General features: G+C 46.3%; 2 protein-coding genes across 2 annotated transcripts in view; one reads left to right on the forward strand and one right to left on the reverse strand.

The window, feature by feature from the left end:
• The window catches only part of GPR160 (G protein-coupled receptor 160), a 302,729-nt gene that overhangs the window by 271,933 nt on the left and 12,385 nt on the right, over positions 1-18,411 (forward strand). The window lies entirely within an intron of this gene.
• SLC7A14 (solute carrier family 7 member 14) overlaps positions 1-18,411 on the reverse strand; it is a 44,794-nt gene that overhangs the window by 12,955 nt on the left and 13,428 nt on the right. The window contains exons 2-3 of the mRNA XM_060242510.1: positions 6,421-6,657; positions 3,817-4,034 (exon numbers count right to left, since the gene is read on the reverse strand). Coding sequence (XP_060098493.1) covers positions 3,817-4,034; positions 6,421-6,657 — 455 coding nt within the window. The remainder of the gene's footprint in view (positions 1-3,816; positions 4,035-6,420; positions 6,658-18,411) is intronic.

Genomic DNA, 18,411 nt, shown 5'->3' on the forward strand with positions numbered 1-18,411 from the left:
TCAGCTACACAGTGCAGATCTTTGCGCTGTGCTGGCAGCTGCCGCCAAAACAATGATTTAAGAGTCAGCTGTGGTATAGTGGTTAAGACTGGTGGACTCTAATCTGGAGAACAGAGGTTTGCTTCCCTACTCCTCCTCCACATGAAGTTTGCTGGGTAACCTTGGGCGAGTCCCGGTTCTCTCAGAGCTCTCTTAGCCCCACCTACCTCACAGGGTGTCTGTTTTGGGGAGAGGAAGGGAAGGTGATTGTAAGCTCCTCTGAAATTCCTTCAGGTAGGGAAGGGTGGGGTATAAACTCCTTCTCCTCCTCTTCACCAAAAATCTGCACAGCCAATAGTCCATCAGCAGCCTTGCTAGGCAAAAGCTCTATCTAGCCCACCCACTTCCAAAAGAACACTTGGCAGGCTCCGTGGTGCCCACCGGCACCATGTTAGGGACCCCAGTATTGTATATAGGGATGGAGGTAGCTGCCAGAGCGAGTATGGTTTCCTTGAAATCAGAAGCTTGGTAAGTGTCCAATCACGTGAGGGCCACAGAAAATGCGTGGCTTGGCATTCATTTTCTCCATCCATGTTTGGGTTACTCAGCATTCATTTTTTTTCTCTACCATGTTTGAGTTGCTAGACGTTCATTCCCCCTCCCCTCTGTCCTATTTGTTAGAGGCAGTGTTAACAGGCAAAGAGTGTCAAATTCAAATCCTGTGCTACGTAGTGTGCTCTTTTGTGGTTTTCATAGCAGCGGTATGTTTTAGAGGATGTCTTTTAAAGCCCACGGGACTCCATCTGGAGACATCTGGAAACAACCATCAGTCTCATCAATTCTTATTTATTTTAGAAAAATTATTTTCTTATTAAAATAATACTCAAGGTAGCTTGCAACAATACAAACTTTTAAAAACACAGAGTTTAAATGATAAATAAAACACCCAGTTGGTGACAGCTGAAAATAATTATAAATTCATAAAGAGAACAGCAGCTGGTGCAAAGAACAGAAGATAAATTCAGAGCAGAAAGTGCTGTCAAGTCACAGCTGACTTATGGTGACCCTGCAAAGTTTTCAAGGCAAGAGATGTGCTTTGCCCTTGCCTGCCTCTGCATAGCAGCCATGGACTTCCTTGGTGGTCTCCCATCCAAGTACCAACCATAGGCAGTCTGCTTCACAACCAAGATAGGGTTGCCACTCTAGGTTGGGAAATTCCTGGAGATTTGGGGGGTGGAGCCTAGGGAGGGTGAAGTTTGGGGAGGGGACGAACTCCAGCAGGGCATAATCAGGGCTGGTGCATGGGAGGAGAACAGATAGGCAGCCGCCTAGGGTGCTGTAAGGGTGGGGTCAGATGCCCCATCCTCGCTCGTGCTGTCCCGCTCGTCTTGAAGGTGTTCGGAGCAGGTCTGAACACCTCCAAGGTGAACAAGTGCACTATGCACCCTGCCCACTCCCCTCTGAGCAGGGACTGTGGTACGGGGTGGCAGTGTTCACCTTGCCTGGGGCACTGGAAACCCCAGCGCTGGGCATAATACCATAAAGACTAACTTCCAGAGTAGCCATTTTCTCCAGAGGAACTGATCTCTGTCATCTGGAGACCAACTGTAATTCCTGGAGATCTCCAGGCACCACCTGGAGGCTGGCAACCTCAAGCCAAGATCTGACTAGCTCAGACTAGCCTGGGCCATTCAGGTTAGGGCCTCTTCTTATTGGTGATAGAAAGTGGTGGTAGAAAGCACAGCCAACTTATGGCAACCCCAGCGGGTATTCAAGGCAAGAGATGGTCAGAGGTGGTTTGCCATTGGCTGCCTCTGCGTAGCAACTCTGGGCTTCCTTGGTGGTCTCCCATCTAAGTACTAACCAGGCCTGAGCCTGTTAAACTTCTGAAATCTGATGAGATTGGGCCAGCCTGGCCCATCCAGGTCAGGGCAAAGGTAAATTAGCAGTTCATAAAAACTGAATCAACAAGGAACCAGCGGGGGGAAAAATAATAGCAGAGAACAGTCAGATCTTAGCCATATTTACTCAGAACAATGCATTTATTGTGTACATGAGATTGCAGTCGAAGTCCAGCACTGCTGAACTGAGTGGGGGTGACTTTCAGTGTTCCCTCTAAGCTGAGTTAGTGTGAGCTAGCTCACAGTATTTTAGCCTTCAGCTCACACATTTTTGTCCTGGTTCAGGAAAAATGGCTCCCAGAGCAAGCTAATTTATGCAGCAGCTCACAATTTTAATGCCAGTAGCTCATGAAGTAGAATTTTTGCTCACAAGACTCCACAGCTTAGAGGGAGGATTGGTTACTTCTAGGTATATCTCCATGGAACTGTGCATAAGTTGTTTATATATTTCCCCTGGGTTGCACCTTTAACAACATGCTTTTTCACCTGCCTGTTTTCTTGCTAGCACTTGCCTAGTGGCTGTGCCACTCTGCCTTATGGGTTCAGTCTTAATTAGCGGGTTGTTGTCAACTCTTTGGAGATTGTGCTAATTACATTAAGGCCTTGTTAACTTCATTGTGTTGGACAATTCCAGCAGTGACCCACCATGAATTTCATTAGCTGGAGAGTGGCTGTTTGGTTGCTTAAATGAATGGGGTGGTATATATTTGGACACTCCCTGGGTGGTATTTATTTGGAAAAGAACATCTAATTAAAGAACAGATAGCTGGAGATGGCCAAGACTCCAATTTCAGAATGCCTAGGGCAGACATCCCAGAATTCTCCCTAGAGTTCATAGTTTGGCAGCGATGAGCAACCACTTTAAGAAAACGAAAGAAAGCAAACCTTTGGGTGTTCATGTTGTGCAGGGAGGAAAATGATAGTATTATTGTTATGACAGAGAGGGGAGGGGTGGACTGCATGATATAGCCTGATCTCAACCCATCTTGGAAGCTAAGCAGGGTCAATACTTGGATGGGAGACCACCAAGGAAGACTCTGCAGAGGAAGGCAATGGCAAACCATCTCTGCTTCTCACTTGCCTTGAAAGCCCCTTGCTGGGGTTGCCATAAGTTGCCTGTATGACAGAAGTTTTGCAGTTAGAAGAAAGGATCTGAAGAGAAGGACACCATCAATGGCTTTCTTCTTTCAACAGGAACATTAGAAGCCCATCTTTTGTGAAGCTTTTAAAATGGTAATGGCACAATGCCCTGACTTGGATAGCCAAAGCTACCTTATCTCATTAGATCTCAGAAGTTGAGCAGGGTCGACCCTGGTCACTATTTGGATGGGAGACCACTAAGGACTACCAGGGCAGCTCTGCAGAGGCAGGCTATGACAACCCACTGTCTCTTGCCTTGAAAACCCTAGCAGGGGTGTCAAAACATGCAACCCGAGAGCCAAATCAGGCCCCCAGAGAGCTCCTATCAGGCCTGCGAGCAACTCGCTGTTGTCTGCTTCCTTCTCCTTCTCTTGCTTCCTTCTGCATCACAACCTGTCTTGCCAGGCTTGCTCAATGGCACAGGAGCTACAGAGCAAAGCTCCTCCCTTGGGGAGGAAGGAGAGCAAGTTTTGCCAAGCTCTCTCAGTTGCACAGCAGAACTACTGAGCCAAGCCTCTCTTCCTTCTGTTGGCTGAGGCTCAACAAGCCAGTGAGGTGGATTAGGGTGAGTGTGCGTGTTTGTCTGAGTTCTTTATAAAGTTTATATCTCCCCTCCCTGAAATTACATTTTATGACACACATGGCCCGGCCCGACAAGGTGAAGATCCAACCCTCATAACAAATGAGCTCAACACCCCTGCCCTACAGGGTCACCCAAAAGTTGGTCACAACTTGATGGCAAAAAAAATAATAAAGAAAAAAAATGGTCATCTATAATCATCTATAAGGCACTCACCCCTGACCATCCGAACGGCAGGAACTGACCCTGAGCCCAGTTTTCTCCATTGACATAGAACAGTCCGGCGATCATGATGAAGACCCACACAGCCAGGTTAATGACATTGAGGACATTGTTGAATCCCACAGAGTTTTTCACACCCAATGCAACAATAATGGTCACAATGATAGCAATGGCCAAAGCCAGCAGATCTGGGTAGGATTCTTCTCCTTTACCTGTGAAGAGCAGGGGAAAGTACCATGTGAGACTTCTTATTCCAAAAGAAGAAAAGAGTGGTGAAGAGAGGAATAATTGTGAGAAACTTCCAGCTTCAAAAATCTCAGGCCCACAGTGCTGCACTGAGGAAAACAGGATAGACGTGCCTTCAGTGACGGTACATTGCTTAGCAGTGGAGCTCATAATTTGTACACAGAAGATCCCAGGTCTACTCCCAGGCATTACCATTTACAGGGCTTTTTTTTTTGTAGCAGGAACTCCTTTGCATATTAGGCCACACAACCCTGATGTAGCCAATCCTCTCGGAGCTTACAATAGGCCCAGTAATAAGAGCCCTGAAAGCTCCAGGAATATTGGCTACATCAGGGTTGTGTGGCCTAATATGCAAAGAAGTTCCTGCTACAAAAGCCCTATTTAAAAGGATCTCAGGCAGCAGAGCTAAGAACAAAGATTCTTGTCAAAGCAGGTAGGACTATACAGGGCTCACAACAGGATTGCCAGGCTGTATGCCTGGAACTCCTGGGGGACTTTGGGGGGCTGGGCATGGGGAAAAGAACACTGGGGGCACATCAGTGTCACTTCCAGCTGGAACCTGGAAGTGACATCACCAGTGATCAAGTATCAGGAAGGCTCCTAGAGCGTTGGCAATGTTGCTTCTGTTCTCCAGCCAGAAGTGACATGAATGTGTCTCAGAAGTCTTCTTTCTCCTCCCCACCCCTCAATTCCCCCTTGCAACTCAACTGAGAACCAAGAGAGACAAGGGAGTATCAACATCAGTTTGTCTCCCAGCAACAGGGAGCCTTTGGGCTAGATGTTTTGAGTCAGTTTTAGGATGTTTATATGTTTAAACATCTGTTGGAATATAACTGCTTTCAGGACTGGTCCAAATGTGAAATGGTTATAGTAACCAATGGTAGTGGAGGACGGGGCATAGCTTAGTGGTACAGCATCTGTTTTGCATGCAAAAGGTCCCAGGTTCAATCCCCGGCATCTCCAGCTAAAAGGATCAGGTAGCAGGAAGGCTAAAGTCCTCTACTTCACACCCTGGAGAACTGCTGCCAACCAGAGTAGACAATGCTGATCTTGACACTGATTGCCAGACTCAGCTTTAAAAAGGTAAAGGTAGCTCCCTGTGCAAGCATCAGTCATTTTTGACTAAAGGGTTATGTTGCTTTCACAACGTTTTCACGGCAGACTTTTTATGGGGTGGTTTGCCATTGCCTTCCCCAGTCATCTACACTTCCCCCCGCCCCAGCAAGCTGGGTACTCATTTTACCAACCTAGGAAGGATGGAAGGCTGAGTCAACCTGGAGTCAGCTACCTGAACCAGCTTCCGCTGGGATTGAACTCAGGTCGTGAGCAGAGGGCTCCGACTGCAGTACTGCAGCTTTACCACTCTGCGCCACGGGCTCTTAAAGGCAGCTTTAGGTGATCACAAAATTTCACCGTGGAAATTGGCTTTAAACTGGAAATCAGTGGAGTCTGTAATCCCATCTGCAAAGAATACAATACAAACTACTTTAGAAAATGACAGCAAATCATCCCCATTCAGAAATTTGCACAGGGCATGAAACTTCAATGCACACACAGACTTTCTCTGCCCGAATTAGTTTCCTTATCCGTTTCAATGCAGGAGCCAATCTACAGGAGCTCTCTTTTATTTTTGTGCAGTGACTTTCTCTACTGAACTGCATAAGGCATTCCCAATGAGCTGGAGATCTATCTGGGTACACAATGATCTCTAATCAAGGACGATTATGTGTAGGATGAGTCTGTTAGTAGCAGAGAACAATGCATTCAATTGATGTACAGGAAGCATCCCAAAGCAAGGCAGGAATTGTTCCCGAAATTAATCTGTGCTTGCTGATAAAAGCTGGCCTTGGATCACTAAAAAAGAACATAAGAACATAAGAGAAGCCACACTGGATCAGGCCAATGGCCCATCCAGACCAACACTCTGTGTCACACAGTGGCCAAAAAAACCCAGGCACCATCAGAAGGTCCATCAGTGGGGCCAGGACACTAGAACCCCTACTGTGCCCCCCCAAGCACCAAGAATACAGAGCATCACTGCCCCAGACACAGAGTTCCAACAATACCCTGTGGCTAATAGCCACTGATGGACCTCTGCTCTGTATGTTTATCCAGTCTCCTCTTGAAGCTGTCTATGCTTGCAAATCTGTACTGGAATTCACTGTCTGACATATAGGCTAGCAGAGGATAAAAGACACTGCCCAGAAGTTTTAAGGACAAAGTGCTGAAATGATGCCCACAGAATTTGAAATTAGAGCCCTCTTGATGCTCGCTGATTTCCAAGTTCATCTACCTTTCAGAATCCAATAGACATAAGTCACTAACCCAATCTGTGTCAAGGCTAAATCTCACCTAGCCCATTTAAAGTCCCAATGCTGTCAATCATCCAGCGGCTGATGCTGTGGTTGGCCAGGGAATCGAACATGCTGCTTAAAGCGCTGGCTCCGGCTGCCGTACCAATCAGGTATTCCAGGATGAGGTTCCATCCGATGAAAAATGCCACGAACTCTCCCACGGTGACATAGCTGTAGGTGTAGGCAGAGCCAGTGGTTTTGGGAACACGCACTCCAAACTCGGCATAGCAAACCCCTGAACGGAGACACAAAGAAATGCATGCAAACCATAAGGGAGTGTGGATGAAAGCAAGAGAACCAATTATATGCCGGAGCTGTGACCAAAATGCTGTTGCAGGCTAAAAGCCAAGGAAACACTCAAATCCTCAGCTTTGGATTTTCGATGCAAAAATTAAATTAAATTTTGCAGTAAATATGTAGAGAACATGACCGGCTGGATTTTAGATTTGGACATAGGCTTCAGTGGTATTAGTGAATGTTAGCTGATGGTCTGGTTCACATATTTGTCAGAGAGGCAATCGATCACAGTCTACCCAGGGAACAGAACACTGGCCTCGGATCTTTTGAGCCATAATCCCCTCCAGGACTGCTATGGGAAGTTCTACCCACTGCAACAAAAACACTTTAAATTCCGTGTAATAATTTGGGTCATGTCACCAGGAAAGGCCATGGCAGTAGGGAATTTAGGGCATGTTACTCTCCCATCCTACTTCCCTGATCAACCCACTAGGGTTGCCAACTCTGGGCTGGGAAATACCTGGAGATTTTGGGGGTGGAGCCTGAGGAGGGTGGGGTTTGGTGAGGGGAGGAACCTCAGTAGGGTATAATGCAGAGGTGGCCAAACTTGCCTAACATAAGAGCCACCCTTAATAAACATCAGATGTTTGAGAGCTACAGCATCAGATGTTTGAGGGCAAGCAGGCAGGAAGGAGGGAGGGAGGGAGGGAAGGAAGGAAGGAAGGAAGGAAGGGAGGGAGGGAGGGAGGGAGGGAGGAAGGGAGGAGGGAAGGAAGGAGGAGGAAGGAGGGAGGGAAGGAAGGAAGGGAGGGAGGGAGGGAGTGAGTGGGGGAGGGAGGGAGGGAGGGAGGAAGGAAGGAAGGAAGGAAGGGAGGGAGGGAGGGAGGGAGGGAGGGAGGGAGGAAGGAGGGAAGGAAGGAAGGGAGGGAGTGAGTGAGGGAGTGAGTGAGGGAGGGAGGAAGGAAGGAAGGAAGGAAGGAAGGAAGGAAGGGAGGGAGGGAGGGAGGGAGGGAGGAGGGAAGGAAGGAAGGAGGGAGGGAGGGAGGGAGGAAGGAGGGAAGGAAGGGAGGGAGGGAGGGAGGGAGGGAGGAAGGAAGGGAGGAAGGGAGGGAAGAAGGAAGGAAGGGAGGGAGGGAGGAAGGAAGGAAGGAAGGAAGGAAGGAAGGAAGGAAGGAAGGAAGGAAGGAAGAAAGAAAGGAAGGAAGGAAGGAGAGGGAGGGAGGGTGGGAGGGAGGGAGGAGGAGGAGGAGGGAGAGAGGTGGAAAGAAAGCAACTTTCACTTTAAATGCATTCTTCAAGCTGGCAGCTGGCTTGGCTTAGAGCAGGAGGAGAAGATGGTGATGATATTGGATTCATATCACACCCTAATATCAGAGTCTCAGAGTGGTCACAATCTCCTTTACCTCCCCTCCGCAACAGAAATCCTGTGAGGTTGGTGGGGCTGAGAGAGCTCTCCCAGAAGCCACCCTTTCAAGGTTAACTCCTGTGAAAGCTATGGCTGACCCAGGGCCATTCAAGCAGGTGCAAGTGGAGGAGTGGGGAATCAAACCCAGTTCTCCCAGATAAGAGTCCACACACTTAACCACTACATCAAAGTGATGTAAAGAGACAAATGTCTTCTCTAAGCTAGCCAATAGGGCAGTGGGGACTTTCAGAGCAGCACAATATGTGTGAAAGAGCCACTTGTAGCTCCTGGGCCACAGTTTGGCCATCTCTGGTATAATGTCACACAACCCACCTTCCAAAGCAGCTTTTTTCTCCTGGGGATCTGACCTCTGCTGCCTGAAGACCATCTGTAATTCTGAGAGATCTTTAACCACCACATAGAGTTTAGCAATCCTATCCCCTGGGCTGCTTTTAGTTCCAGTGGGGGGAAAAGACATGTATTGTACCTGTATTTTCCCCTGCTCCATCTTTCCACCTATGTATGTATGTATGTATGTATGTATGTATGTATGTATGCATGCATGCATGCATGCATGCCTTGAATTCAGCAGGAGCTCACAGAAGCATAGCTCCTGAACCCTTCTGAGGGTTCCCCCCCACCTACCTTGTCCATTGAATAGTTGGTGTAGCTGCATAACAATCCCTGGATTAGGAGAGCAGCCAGCCAGCCAGCCAGCCACCAGGAGCTTTGCCACACCCTCAGCAGCCCTCATTAACCTCTGGAGAAGCCCACACCACCCTTTTCCCACTTCTTATGTGATTTTGGGTGGCGAATGGCTTGCTGGCCTTTTGACTGGGGGGCAGCAGCCAAGGAGAGCCTCAGGTGAGCGAGGCCTGCTTGGGCTGGCTGGATCTCTAACCAGCCCAAGCAGGCCTTGCTTGCCCAGAGCTCTCCTTTCTTGCATTGGGTTGCTTTTGGTGGGGGGGGGGGGCGGCATATGGTAATGAGTTATGCAAATGAGCTCCACCACCTATTTTTCTACAAATCGACCCCTGTATGCATGCATGTATGTATGTGCTATCAAGCTGCAGCTGACTTCTGGCGACCCCAGCAAAGGGCTTCCAAGGCAAGTGAGAAGCAGAGTTGGTTTGTCATCATTGCCTCCCTCTGCAGAGTCTTTCTTGGTTTTCTTTCCAAGCACTGAACTGGCTCAGCTTTCAAGATCTGATGAGACTGGGCTCTGCCATGCCATTCTACAACCCTTTTATCTTTTTCTCTCTTTTTCCCAGTGGCAAAAAGCAGCCCATGTGGGTATTTTTGATGTGGGAGACAGCTCAGTGGAAGAGTTAACTCCACCCCCCCTTCTCCCAGCCCCATAACCTCATTAGGGCCCCCCTCCAGACTTTAAGGATCTGATCATATCCTCAGCAGCACATGTTCTGACCATCAGAGGAAGGAAGAGTGAGAGCCAAAGGGGGAGGAACCCCAATAATCTTGATTATCTCCACATCGCATTTCTGTCAAAATCTGTGGTTCACATCTCTCATGGCAGGCAGCTGGAGAAGTAGCCTCTGATATTTTTGTGAACAAGCTCAATGATTATAGAGTGTGCCTCATGGTATTTGCGCACAATGGAAGCATAAATTCAATAAAGCAACCATCTGGCCCATATCCGGCTTATCTGTAATAGTATGCCCCTCGTCATTTCTTTCTCATATTTCACTGATTGACGAGGCAGTGAGAGGCATTACAGTTGTTCGATGGAAATGTTAAAAGCTATCTGGTGACTAGCTTTAGTTCTTAGATACCCCTGCCCAGGGCTTTTTTTGTAGCAGGAACTCCTTTGCATATTAGGCCACACCTCCCTGATGTAGCCAATCCTCCAAGAGCTTACAGGGCTCTTAGTACAGGGCCCACTGTAAGCTCCAGGAGGATTGAACATAAGAGAAGCCATGTTGGATCAGGCCAATGGCGCATCCAGTCCAACACTCTGTGTCGCACAGTGGCCAAAAAATTATATATATATATATATATATATATATATATATATATATATATATATATATATATATATATATATATATATATATATATATATATATATATATATATATATATATATATATATATATATATGTGTGTGTGTGTGTGTGTGTGTGTGTGTGTGTGTGTGTGTGTATGTATGTATGTATATATATATATATACACACACACACACACACATATATATATATACACACTGTGGCTAATAGCCACTGATGGACCTCTGCTCCATATTTTTATCTAACCCCTCTTGAAACTGTCTATGCTTGTAGCCGCCACCACCTCCTGTGGTAGTGAATTCCACATGTTAATCACCCTTTGGGTGAAGAAGTACTTCCTTTTATCTGTTTTAACCTGTCTGCTCAGCAATTTCATCGAATGCCCACAAGTTCTTGTATTGTGAGATAGGGAGAAAAGAACTTCTTTCTCTACTTTCTCCATCCCATGTATAATCTTGTAAACCTCTATCATGTCACCCCGCAGTCGACATTTCTCCAAGCTAAAGAGCCCCAAGCGTTTTAATCTTTCTTCATAGGGAAAGTGTTCCAACCCTTTAATCATTCTAGTTGCCCTTTTCTGGACTTTTTCCAATGCTATAATATCCTTTTTGAGGTGCGGTGACCAGAATTGCACACAGTATTCCAAATGAGACCGCACCATCGATTTATGATACTGGCTGATTTGTTCTCAATTCCCTTCCTAATAATTCCCAGCATGGCGTTGGCCTTTTTTATTGCAATCACACACTGTCTTGACATTTTCAATGAGTTATCTACCACGACCCCAAGATCTCTCTCTTGGTCAGTCTCTGCCAGTTCACACCCCATCAACTTGTATTTGTAGCTGGGATTCTTGGCCTTAATGTGCATTACTTTGCACTTGGCCACATTAAACCTCATCTGCCACGTTAACGCCCACTCACCCAGCCTCAACAGATCCCTTTAGAGTGCCTCACAATCCTCTCTGGTTCTCACCACCCTGAACAATTTAGTGTCATCTGCAAACTTGGCCACTTTGCTGCTCACTCTCAACTCCAAATCATTTATGAACAAGTTAAAGAGCATGGGACCCAGTACTGAGCCCTGCGGCACCCCACTGCTTACCATCCTCCACTGCGAAGACTGCCCATTTATACTCAGTCTCTGCTTCCTATTATTTAGCCAGTTTTTGATCCACAATAGGACCTGTCCTTTTACTCCATGACTCTCGAGCTTTCTAAGGAGCCGTTGATGAGGAACTTTATCAAAAGCTTTCTGGAAGTCAAGGTAAACAACATCTATTGGGTCTCCTTTGTCCACATGTTTGTTCACCCCCTCAAAGAAATGTAACAGGTTAGTGAGGCAAGATCTTCCCTTACAGAACTCATGCTGAGTCTTCCTCAATAACCCATTGGTTACATCAGGGGGTGTGGCCTAGTATGCAAAGGAGCTACAAAAAAGCCCTGCCCCTGTCTTTCTCTCCAGTGGGGATCCAAACCAGCTTCCAATGTTCTCTTCTCCTCTGTTTTAGACTCTACAACCCAGTGAGGTAAGTTAGGCTGAGAAAGTGTGACTAGCCCCAGGCACTCAGTAAACTTCCAAAGCATGTGCAGAACCCAGGTCTCCCAGGTAGATTAGGCTGAGGGTGTGTGACTGGTCTTGGGACACCCAGCAAGCTTCCCTTACAGAGTAGGGATTTTGAACCTGGTAACAACTATTAACCACTGTACCAACTGGAGAGTGAGCATGGTGTAGTGGTTAAGAGCAGTGGACTCTAATTTGGGAGAACCGGGTTTGAGTTCCCACTCCTCTGCATGAAAAGCTGGGTGACCTTGGGTCAAGTTCTCTCAGAGCTCTTCTCTCAAGAGCAGTTTCTATCAGAGCTCTCTCAGTCCCACCTACCTCACAGGGTGTCTATTGTGGGGAGAGGAAGGGAAGGAGATTGTAAGCAGCTCTGAGACTCCAAGTGAAAAACAGGGTATAAATCTACTCCCTTCTTCTTCTACACCAAATTTAGGTATCAGTCTGCTTTGCAAGTTAAAATATGAACGTCTGATAAAACTAGAGTCCCTCTTTGTCAGGAGATTCATCCTGTGAGATTCATCCCAGCTAAACGGAAATAAAAGATGCACAGCTGAAAATGCATTTGGACTTTCATTGCCACCAAGACAGGGATGTTTTGTACTGTCTATCCAACATTTAGAGCTGCCAACCTCCAGGTGGGGTCTGGAGATCTCCTAGAATTAGAAAAGATCTTCAGGTGACAAAGATCAGTTTCCCTGGAAAAAAACAACCTCCCCCCCCCCCCTCCGCTTCCTCAGGCTCTACCCCCAAAATCTTCAGGTGCTGGCAACGCAACTGACATTGACTAGGGAAGACCTCATGAATGAGGGGAACAATCTCTCTAAATTTCACCCAAATGGGCTTGAAAGCGAATGCATTACAGCATATCCCCTCTGCGTGCTTCCTCCTGAAAAGTGTTTTTCCCCCTTGTTAAAACAGATGAGGAAAGAAAATGAAAAACACACGAATGTCATAATGTGCAGGGCAAAAAGAAAAGAATAAAAACCATAAAAACAAAATTAGAATGAAAATTGTCCGCTCCTGGTCTTCTTTGTTCTGGGGAGCAGCTAGTTCTAGAACATTCTAGAATAGTTCAGAACTGTTTCAGCCCCACCAGTGGGTTAGCAGGCGAAGTTTTTCATTGCACTTCAGCTGTTAACTGTACTTATAGCAATATCTGAGGCAACAAATATATGTATCTGCAGATGGTGAAACTCCATCTCATAAGATCACCTGAGTCTAGATTTTATTCTACCTGAGATTGCTATAATCTTTGGGTTTTTTTTTTTAAACAATGCCTTCACTATAACAAAGAAAAACAACAGCCATGTTAGTTGCCACTGATAAAAACCCATCCTTTACTAACAGCCTTGCTCTGTGTTTGTATTGGCAGAACTTGTTACTGATTCAAGGCTGTTCCTCTTTCTCTGTTCTGAAAGACAGACTGTTATTAACATCACTTATCCACGGCAGAAATGCCAGCCTGGGCTGTCAATACCCTGTAATTGAAGAGTGAATCCTAGCCTCCGCCTCTACAAGAGTTTACAAACAGGTACCATATGCAGCCAATTCTATGCTGTGCAGAGGCGCCGATTGAGGCCTTTTGACTGGTTTTCTATTTATGATTTATCTGAATTTTTCCAGCCTAGTTAATTCTCAAAGTGTGGGCCAAGACAGACTAGCAGGCAGCGATGTAGCTTCTAACATATCATTAAAAAATAGATTGACGGTGAGATCCTGAGCAGATTTATATCCTTCTAAGGTGACTGACATCCATAAGCTTGGAAGGGTGTAGGTTTCATCAGGACTGCTGCACTGTAAATAATGAAAAGCACTAATGAGGACCAAATGAACAGCTCACAAAGGGGGCTGCCTGCTGCATCTCTGCATGAGTCACTGTTCTGAGTTAGCCTCCTTACAATTAGCCTCCACTGGGTAGTGGTGTATAATTCTATGGCCTCCTGCGACGGTTGACCTGGCCTCCTTTCAACCCAATTTCGCTGTGGGGCAGGGGCAGATAATTTTGTCTTATGGTCCCATAGAATACAATGGACTCCATACCCAATTTGGTGCCACCCCTCCATCGGCACCCGGGACAAGCACTCCCCTCTGCTCCCCCCAGATCTGGCCCTGGAGTTTTGCCCCAAAAGTAGAGCATAGCCATGCTTCGCTGATGCAATGACACGGACACAGCAGCCATCCAGACTTTACTGCAGTCCTTCCCAAAACATCAGAGCAAAGAAGATTTGAGAAAGATCAGAGAGAATCCAGGGAACTCCCCACAGTCTAACCTACCTCACAGGGTTGTTATGTGGTGGGGAGAAAAATGTTGTGTAAGCTGCTTTGAGTCCTCACTGGGGAGAAAAGCTGGGTAGGAATCCCTGAAAGAATCAGTAAGGATTCTCCTCTGGCCAAAGCCAACACTTTAACCATTACACCATGCTGTTCCTCTCTTAGGCTACGTTTGCTTTTTCCCTGCGCTTCCTCACTCATGGCAAAGGAGCTGCTGGAGAATCAGAAAGCTCTGCCTGGATTGTAGCACTTCAGAATGCAGGGTAGTGTGTTTCTGTGAATGCATTCTCATATTTATTTCATTGCTTTACTTATTTAAAACATTTTTAAAAATCTTTTTTTTCCAGAAGGGGACTCAACACTAAACAAAACGTTCTGCACGCAGCAAAATAGCATTATCAGGGAGATATTTTCAACACTACTTTAGCCTTTGCAGGCATTTCTATATGAAATTTCACTTGAAGCTTTTTTTCCATGTTACCCCTGTTTTTGCAATGAAAACCCCACTGGATGCACCTATTTGCATGTGCAGAAGCAGGTTTTTGAAAATTAAATGCTCTCTTGATCAGGGTCTTGAATATTTCATGCCCATTTAAACTTGCCTGGATAATAAAAGCTTTTTCATGAGATATTTGAGACTTTTATTTCTATAACACCACCTGGGGACAAGGGAGGCAAAAAAGGAACCACCCTCCAATCCTCCGGCAGCAACATAAAGTCATTGCAAGCTGATTAAAAATGTATGCAAGCTGCAAACGCAAGACACTGGCTGATAAGTGGAGGCCTGAAAGATTTATGAAACAGATGCTTCGATGAAGACAGGTATTCCATTCCGGGTTTAGGCTTGAAAAATCATCTTGAAGTCGGCTGCTAGTGTTAGGCAATCGGCTGGTGTGGTTTAACGAAAGGCTGGTGTTGATACACAGAATTATAATGACTAAGAGATGTCTGATTAATTTGACAAGGCAGCCAGCGATCTTGTTCCGATTTTCATAAGAGGGGCTTCCATGATTCTCTGTGCTTTGGTTATAGGCTACTACCAGGATTCAAAGTGGTCTATGCATGTCCTCCATTTTTGCACATGCATGGTGGGAGATGCTACAGTCCCTTAAGACTTCTTGCACTAATACGCTGGAGCAGGAGTGGCCAAAACGCAGCTCGGGAGCCACATGTGGCTCTTTCACACATATTGTGTGGCTCTCAAAGCCCCCATGACCCTGTCAGCCAGCTTGGAGAACGCATTTAAAGTTGCTTTCTTTCCACCTCTCTCCCTCTCTTCCCTCCCCCATCTATTTCTCTATTTCCTTCCTTCCTTCCTTCCTTCCTTCCTTCCTTCCTTCCTTCCTTCCTTCCTTCCTTCCTTCCTTCCTTCCTTCCTTCCTTCCTTCCTTCCTTCCTTCCTTCCTTCCTTCCTTCCTTCCTTCCTTCCTACCTTCCTTCCTCCCTCCCTCCCTCCCTCCCTCCCTCCTCTGAAATGTCTCCTGCATTAAAAACAAGTCTAGCTCACCACCTAGTTGTATGTAATGCTAAAAGAGTTGGAACTTCTGGCTGCCAGTCAAATTTAGGATTTCCTGGCTATAGCACACACACTGCCATACAATTATTGTTGTTGTGTGAATCTGCCACCTGTTCTACTAAATTTGAGTCTTTGCTTTCTTTGAGCTAATTTGAGCTTTCTTTGTAAATTGCTCATTTATATACTGATATGTAATCTATTTATTTATTTTATACCCTGCCTTCTGCCCCCATAGGGACCCAAAGCAGCTTACATCATTCTCCTCTCCTCCATTTCATCCTCACAACAACCCTGTGAGGTAGGTTAGGCTGAGAGGATGACTGACCCAAAGCCACCCAGTGAGCTTCCAAGGCACAAGTGGGGATTCAAACCCAGCTCTCCCAGAGCCTATTTCAACACTCTAACCACTACACATTGGCTTCATGGATTTGTACAGATAGGTAGGAGAAGAAATGCACTGAACAAACTCCAAAGGAATAATACCAAAGTCAATCTAATACTCCACGGCTAGGGAGCCACATGTGGCTCTTGGTCATACCACTCTTGGTCAAAGCTGGGTCAGCCTTGGCCAGTATTTGGATGGGAGACCTCCAAGGAATACCAAGGTTTTGACGTAGAAGCAGGCAATGGCAAACCACCTCTGAACATCTCTTGCCTTGAACCCCCATCAGGGCTCAGATGTGATTTACCGGCACAAGTCAGATGTGATTTATTGGCAACCCCCACCTCCCATCAACCCTGCAAATGTGGGTCTCACACGTTTCCAAGTGAGTACCATCGTTCTAATGCATCATGAAAGTTATTCAAAGTGTTGTTTTTTTCTTTTGCAAGGCAAAAGCACATTTCAGCACCCTTGCATGGAACTCAATCCTTTCCCCATGTCAAACAACACAGATTCAACACATTCTGGGTTCCTTGAGGCTAGCTGCTGTTGCCAGTAATCCATTTATTTTGTGTGTGTGACAGGAATACAGTGTCTTGTTTATCAGCCCATTAAACAGTCACACAAAGAGCAAAGGCTTGTTCCTGATTTTCTAAATGACCAGAGTTTCTGACAAGAGGACCTAGCGTGCTCCTGCAATTTTTCTTTGCATTAGGGATTAGATTTGTCCAACTTGGTGCAATTATGATGTTTTCATTTGAAAATGTCAACTGGACCAATAAACCCACAGGCTGGAAATGGAGCTTTGGCAGTTTTTTCCCCTCACCATATCTCTGCTCTTATATAGTCAAGATGTACGAATATGATAATTTCTTTAATAAATTTATTTGGGAGCAAACAAACATTGCTGAATACTTCAGGCATTTATAGGAACTTTTGACTCCTTAGGACAAATGATATTTCCAGGGGACATTTTGTAGAAAAATAGGTGATGGATTTCATTAGCATAACATTAGCATATGCTGCCCCCCCCACCAGCCAAAAACAACCCGACACAAGAAAGGAGAGCCCCAGGTGAGTGAAGCCTGCTTGGGCTGACTAGCAATCCTGCCAGCCCAAGCAGGCCTCGCTCACCTGGGGCTTTCCTGGGCCTCCTCCTCCCCACAGTCAAAAGGCCAGCAAGCTACCTGCCACCCAGAAGCACATAAGAAGTGAAGAAAGGGTGGTGTGGGCTTCTCCAGGGGTTAATGAGGGCTGCCTGGGGTGTGACAAAGCCCCTGCTGGCTGGCTGGCTGCCCACTCTTCTAATCCAGGGATTATTATGCAGCTGCACCTTCTATTCAATGTACAAGTAGGTAGGGAGGAGGAGAGGGAGCCATCAGAAAGGTTCAGGAGCTGTGCTCCTGTGAGCTCCTGCTGAATCTGAGGCATCTCAGACATCCTCCAGAAGCACCCAGTTTTAGGACTTAATCCTTATTCTATTATTTTTAAACACTGAAAGAACCCTGCGCTGACCTGAATAGCCCAGGGCGGCCCAAACCTTGTTAGATCTTGGAAGTTAAGCAGGGTCCACCATGTTTAGGACTTAGATGGGAGCCCGGTCCCTCCATAGAAGCAGGAAATGGCAAATTACCTCTGTTCATCTGACCTGACCTGGATGGCCCAGGCTAGCCTCTTGTGAGCAGCTTAGAGGCAGCATAGCTCACAGGTAAAAATGACACCCCGCTTGTATCCCCAGGACAGGGTAGGAGCATGGATGAAGGGACCCATGGAGGAATGGAGCAGAAATGAAGCAGGAATGAAGTGCAGCCGTTCTAATCTCTCTTCTTGCCTCTGGACTGCTCTAGGAACCCCCTCAATCTCTATGGTAAAACACTGGAATTCCTAGAGCATACAGCAAATGTGATAACATCACTTCTAGTCGTGGCCCAATCACAACATCAATGCATTGCACAATGTCTTCCCCACCAATTACCCTGTCCCCTGCAGCCCCATCTAGTGACAGTGGAGGAGGACAGCAGCAATGGCAGGAAATCTCCCACCAGCAGTGGGCAAGCAGCAACCATACACCTTGCTGTTGGTTAGCTTTCAAAACCCTACATACGACTGCCTAGCGAGGATCCAACCATTGCCAGAGCTGAAAAAGTGGTCTCCATCCCACAAAAGCTTAGGTTGCAATCGCATTCTGCTAGTTTCTAAGGTGCCTCCCCCCCTGTTTATTTCTGCAGCAACAGACTCCCCCGGCTACCCCTATGGAATTATGATCACGGAGAAAGGTTCCTAGCCTTGCCCTCTGCATGCTGCGCTGCTTCTCCGTTTACAGGGAATTATTAATGTGGAGGAGCTTTGGAAAATGTAATCTTCTACTTGCAGCCGCAAGAGGTACATCATATAACAAGTACTTATTTACAGCCATTCACAGAAGCAACTCATTAGACCGGCCGGAAGGGTTTGGGATAATTATAAAGTCATCAAGGAAATTTATGGATTACAGAAGAGATGTCAGAAGAAGAAGTTTGGCATTAAAATGGCAGGATTCCCAGATACCTGTGTCATTTGCATAAAGATTATATATATATAGGATGGTATAT

This window comes from Heteronotia binoei, chromosome 6 (assembly GCF_032191835.1).
Source record: "Heteronotia binoei isolate CCM8104 ecotype False Entrance Well chromosome 6, APGP_CSIRO_Hbin_v1, whole genome shotgun sequence".
NCBI classification, from domain to species: Eukaryota; Metazoa; Chordata; class Lepidosauria; order Squamata; family Gekkonidae; genus Heteronotia; species Heteronotia binoei.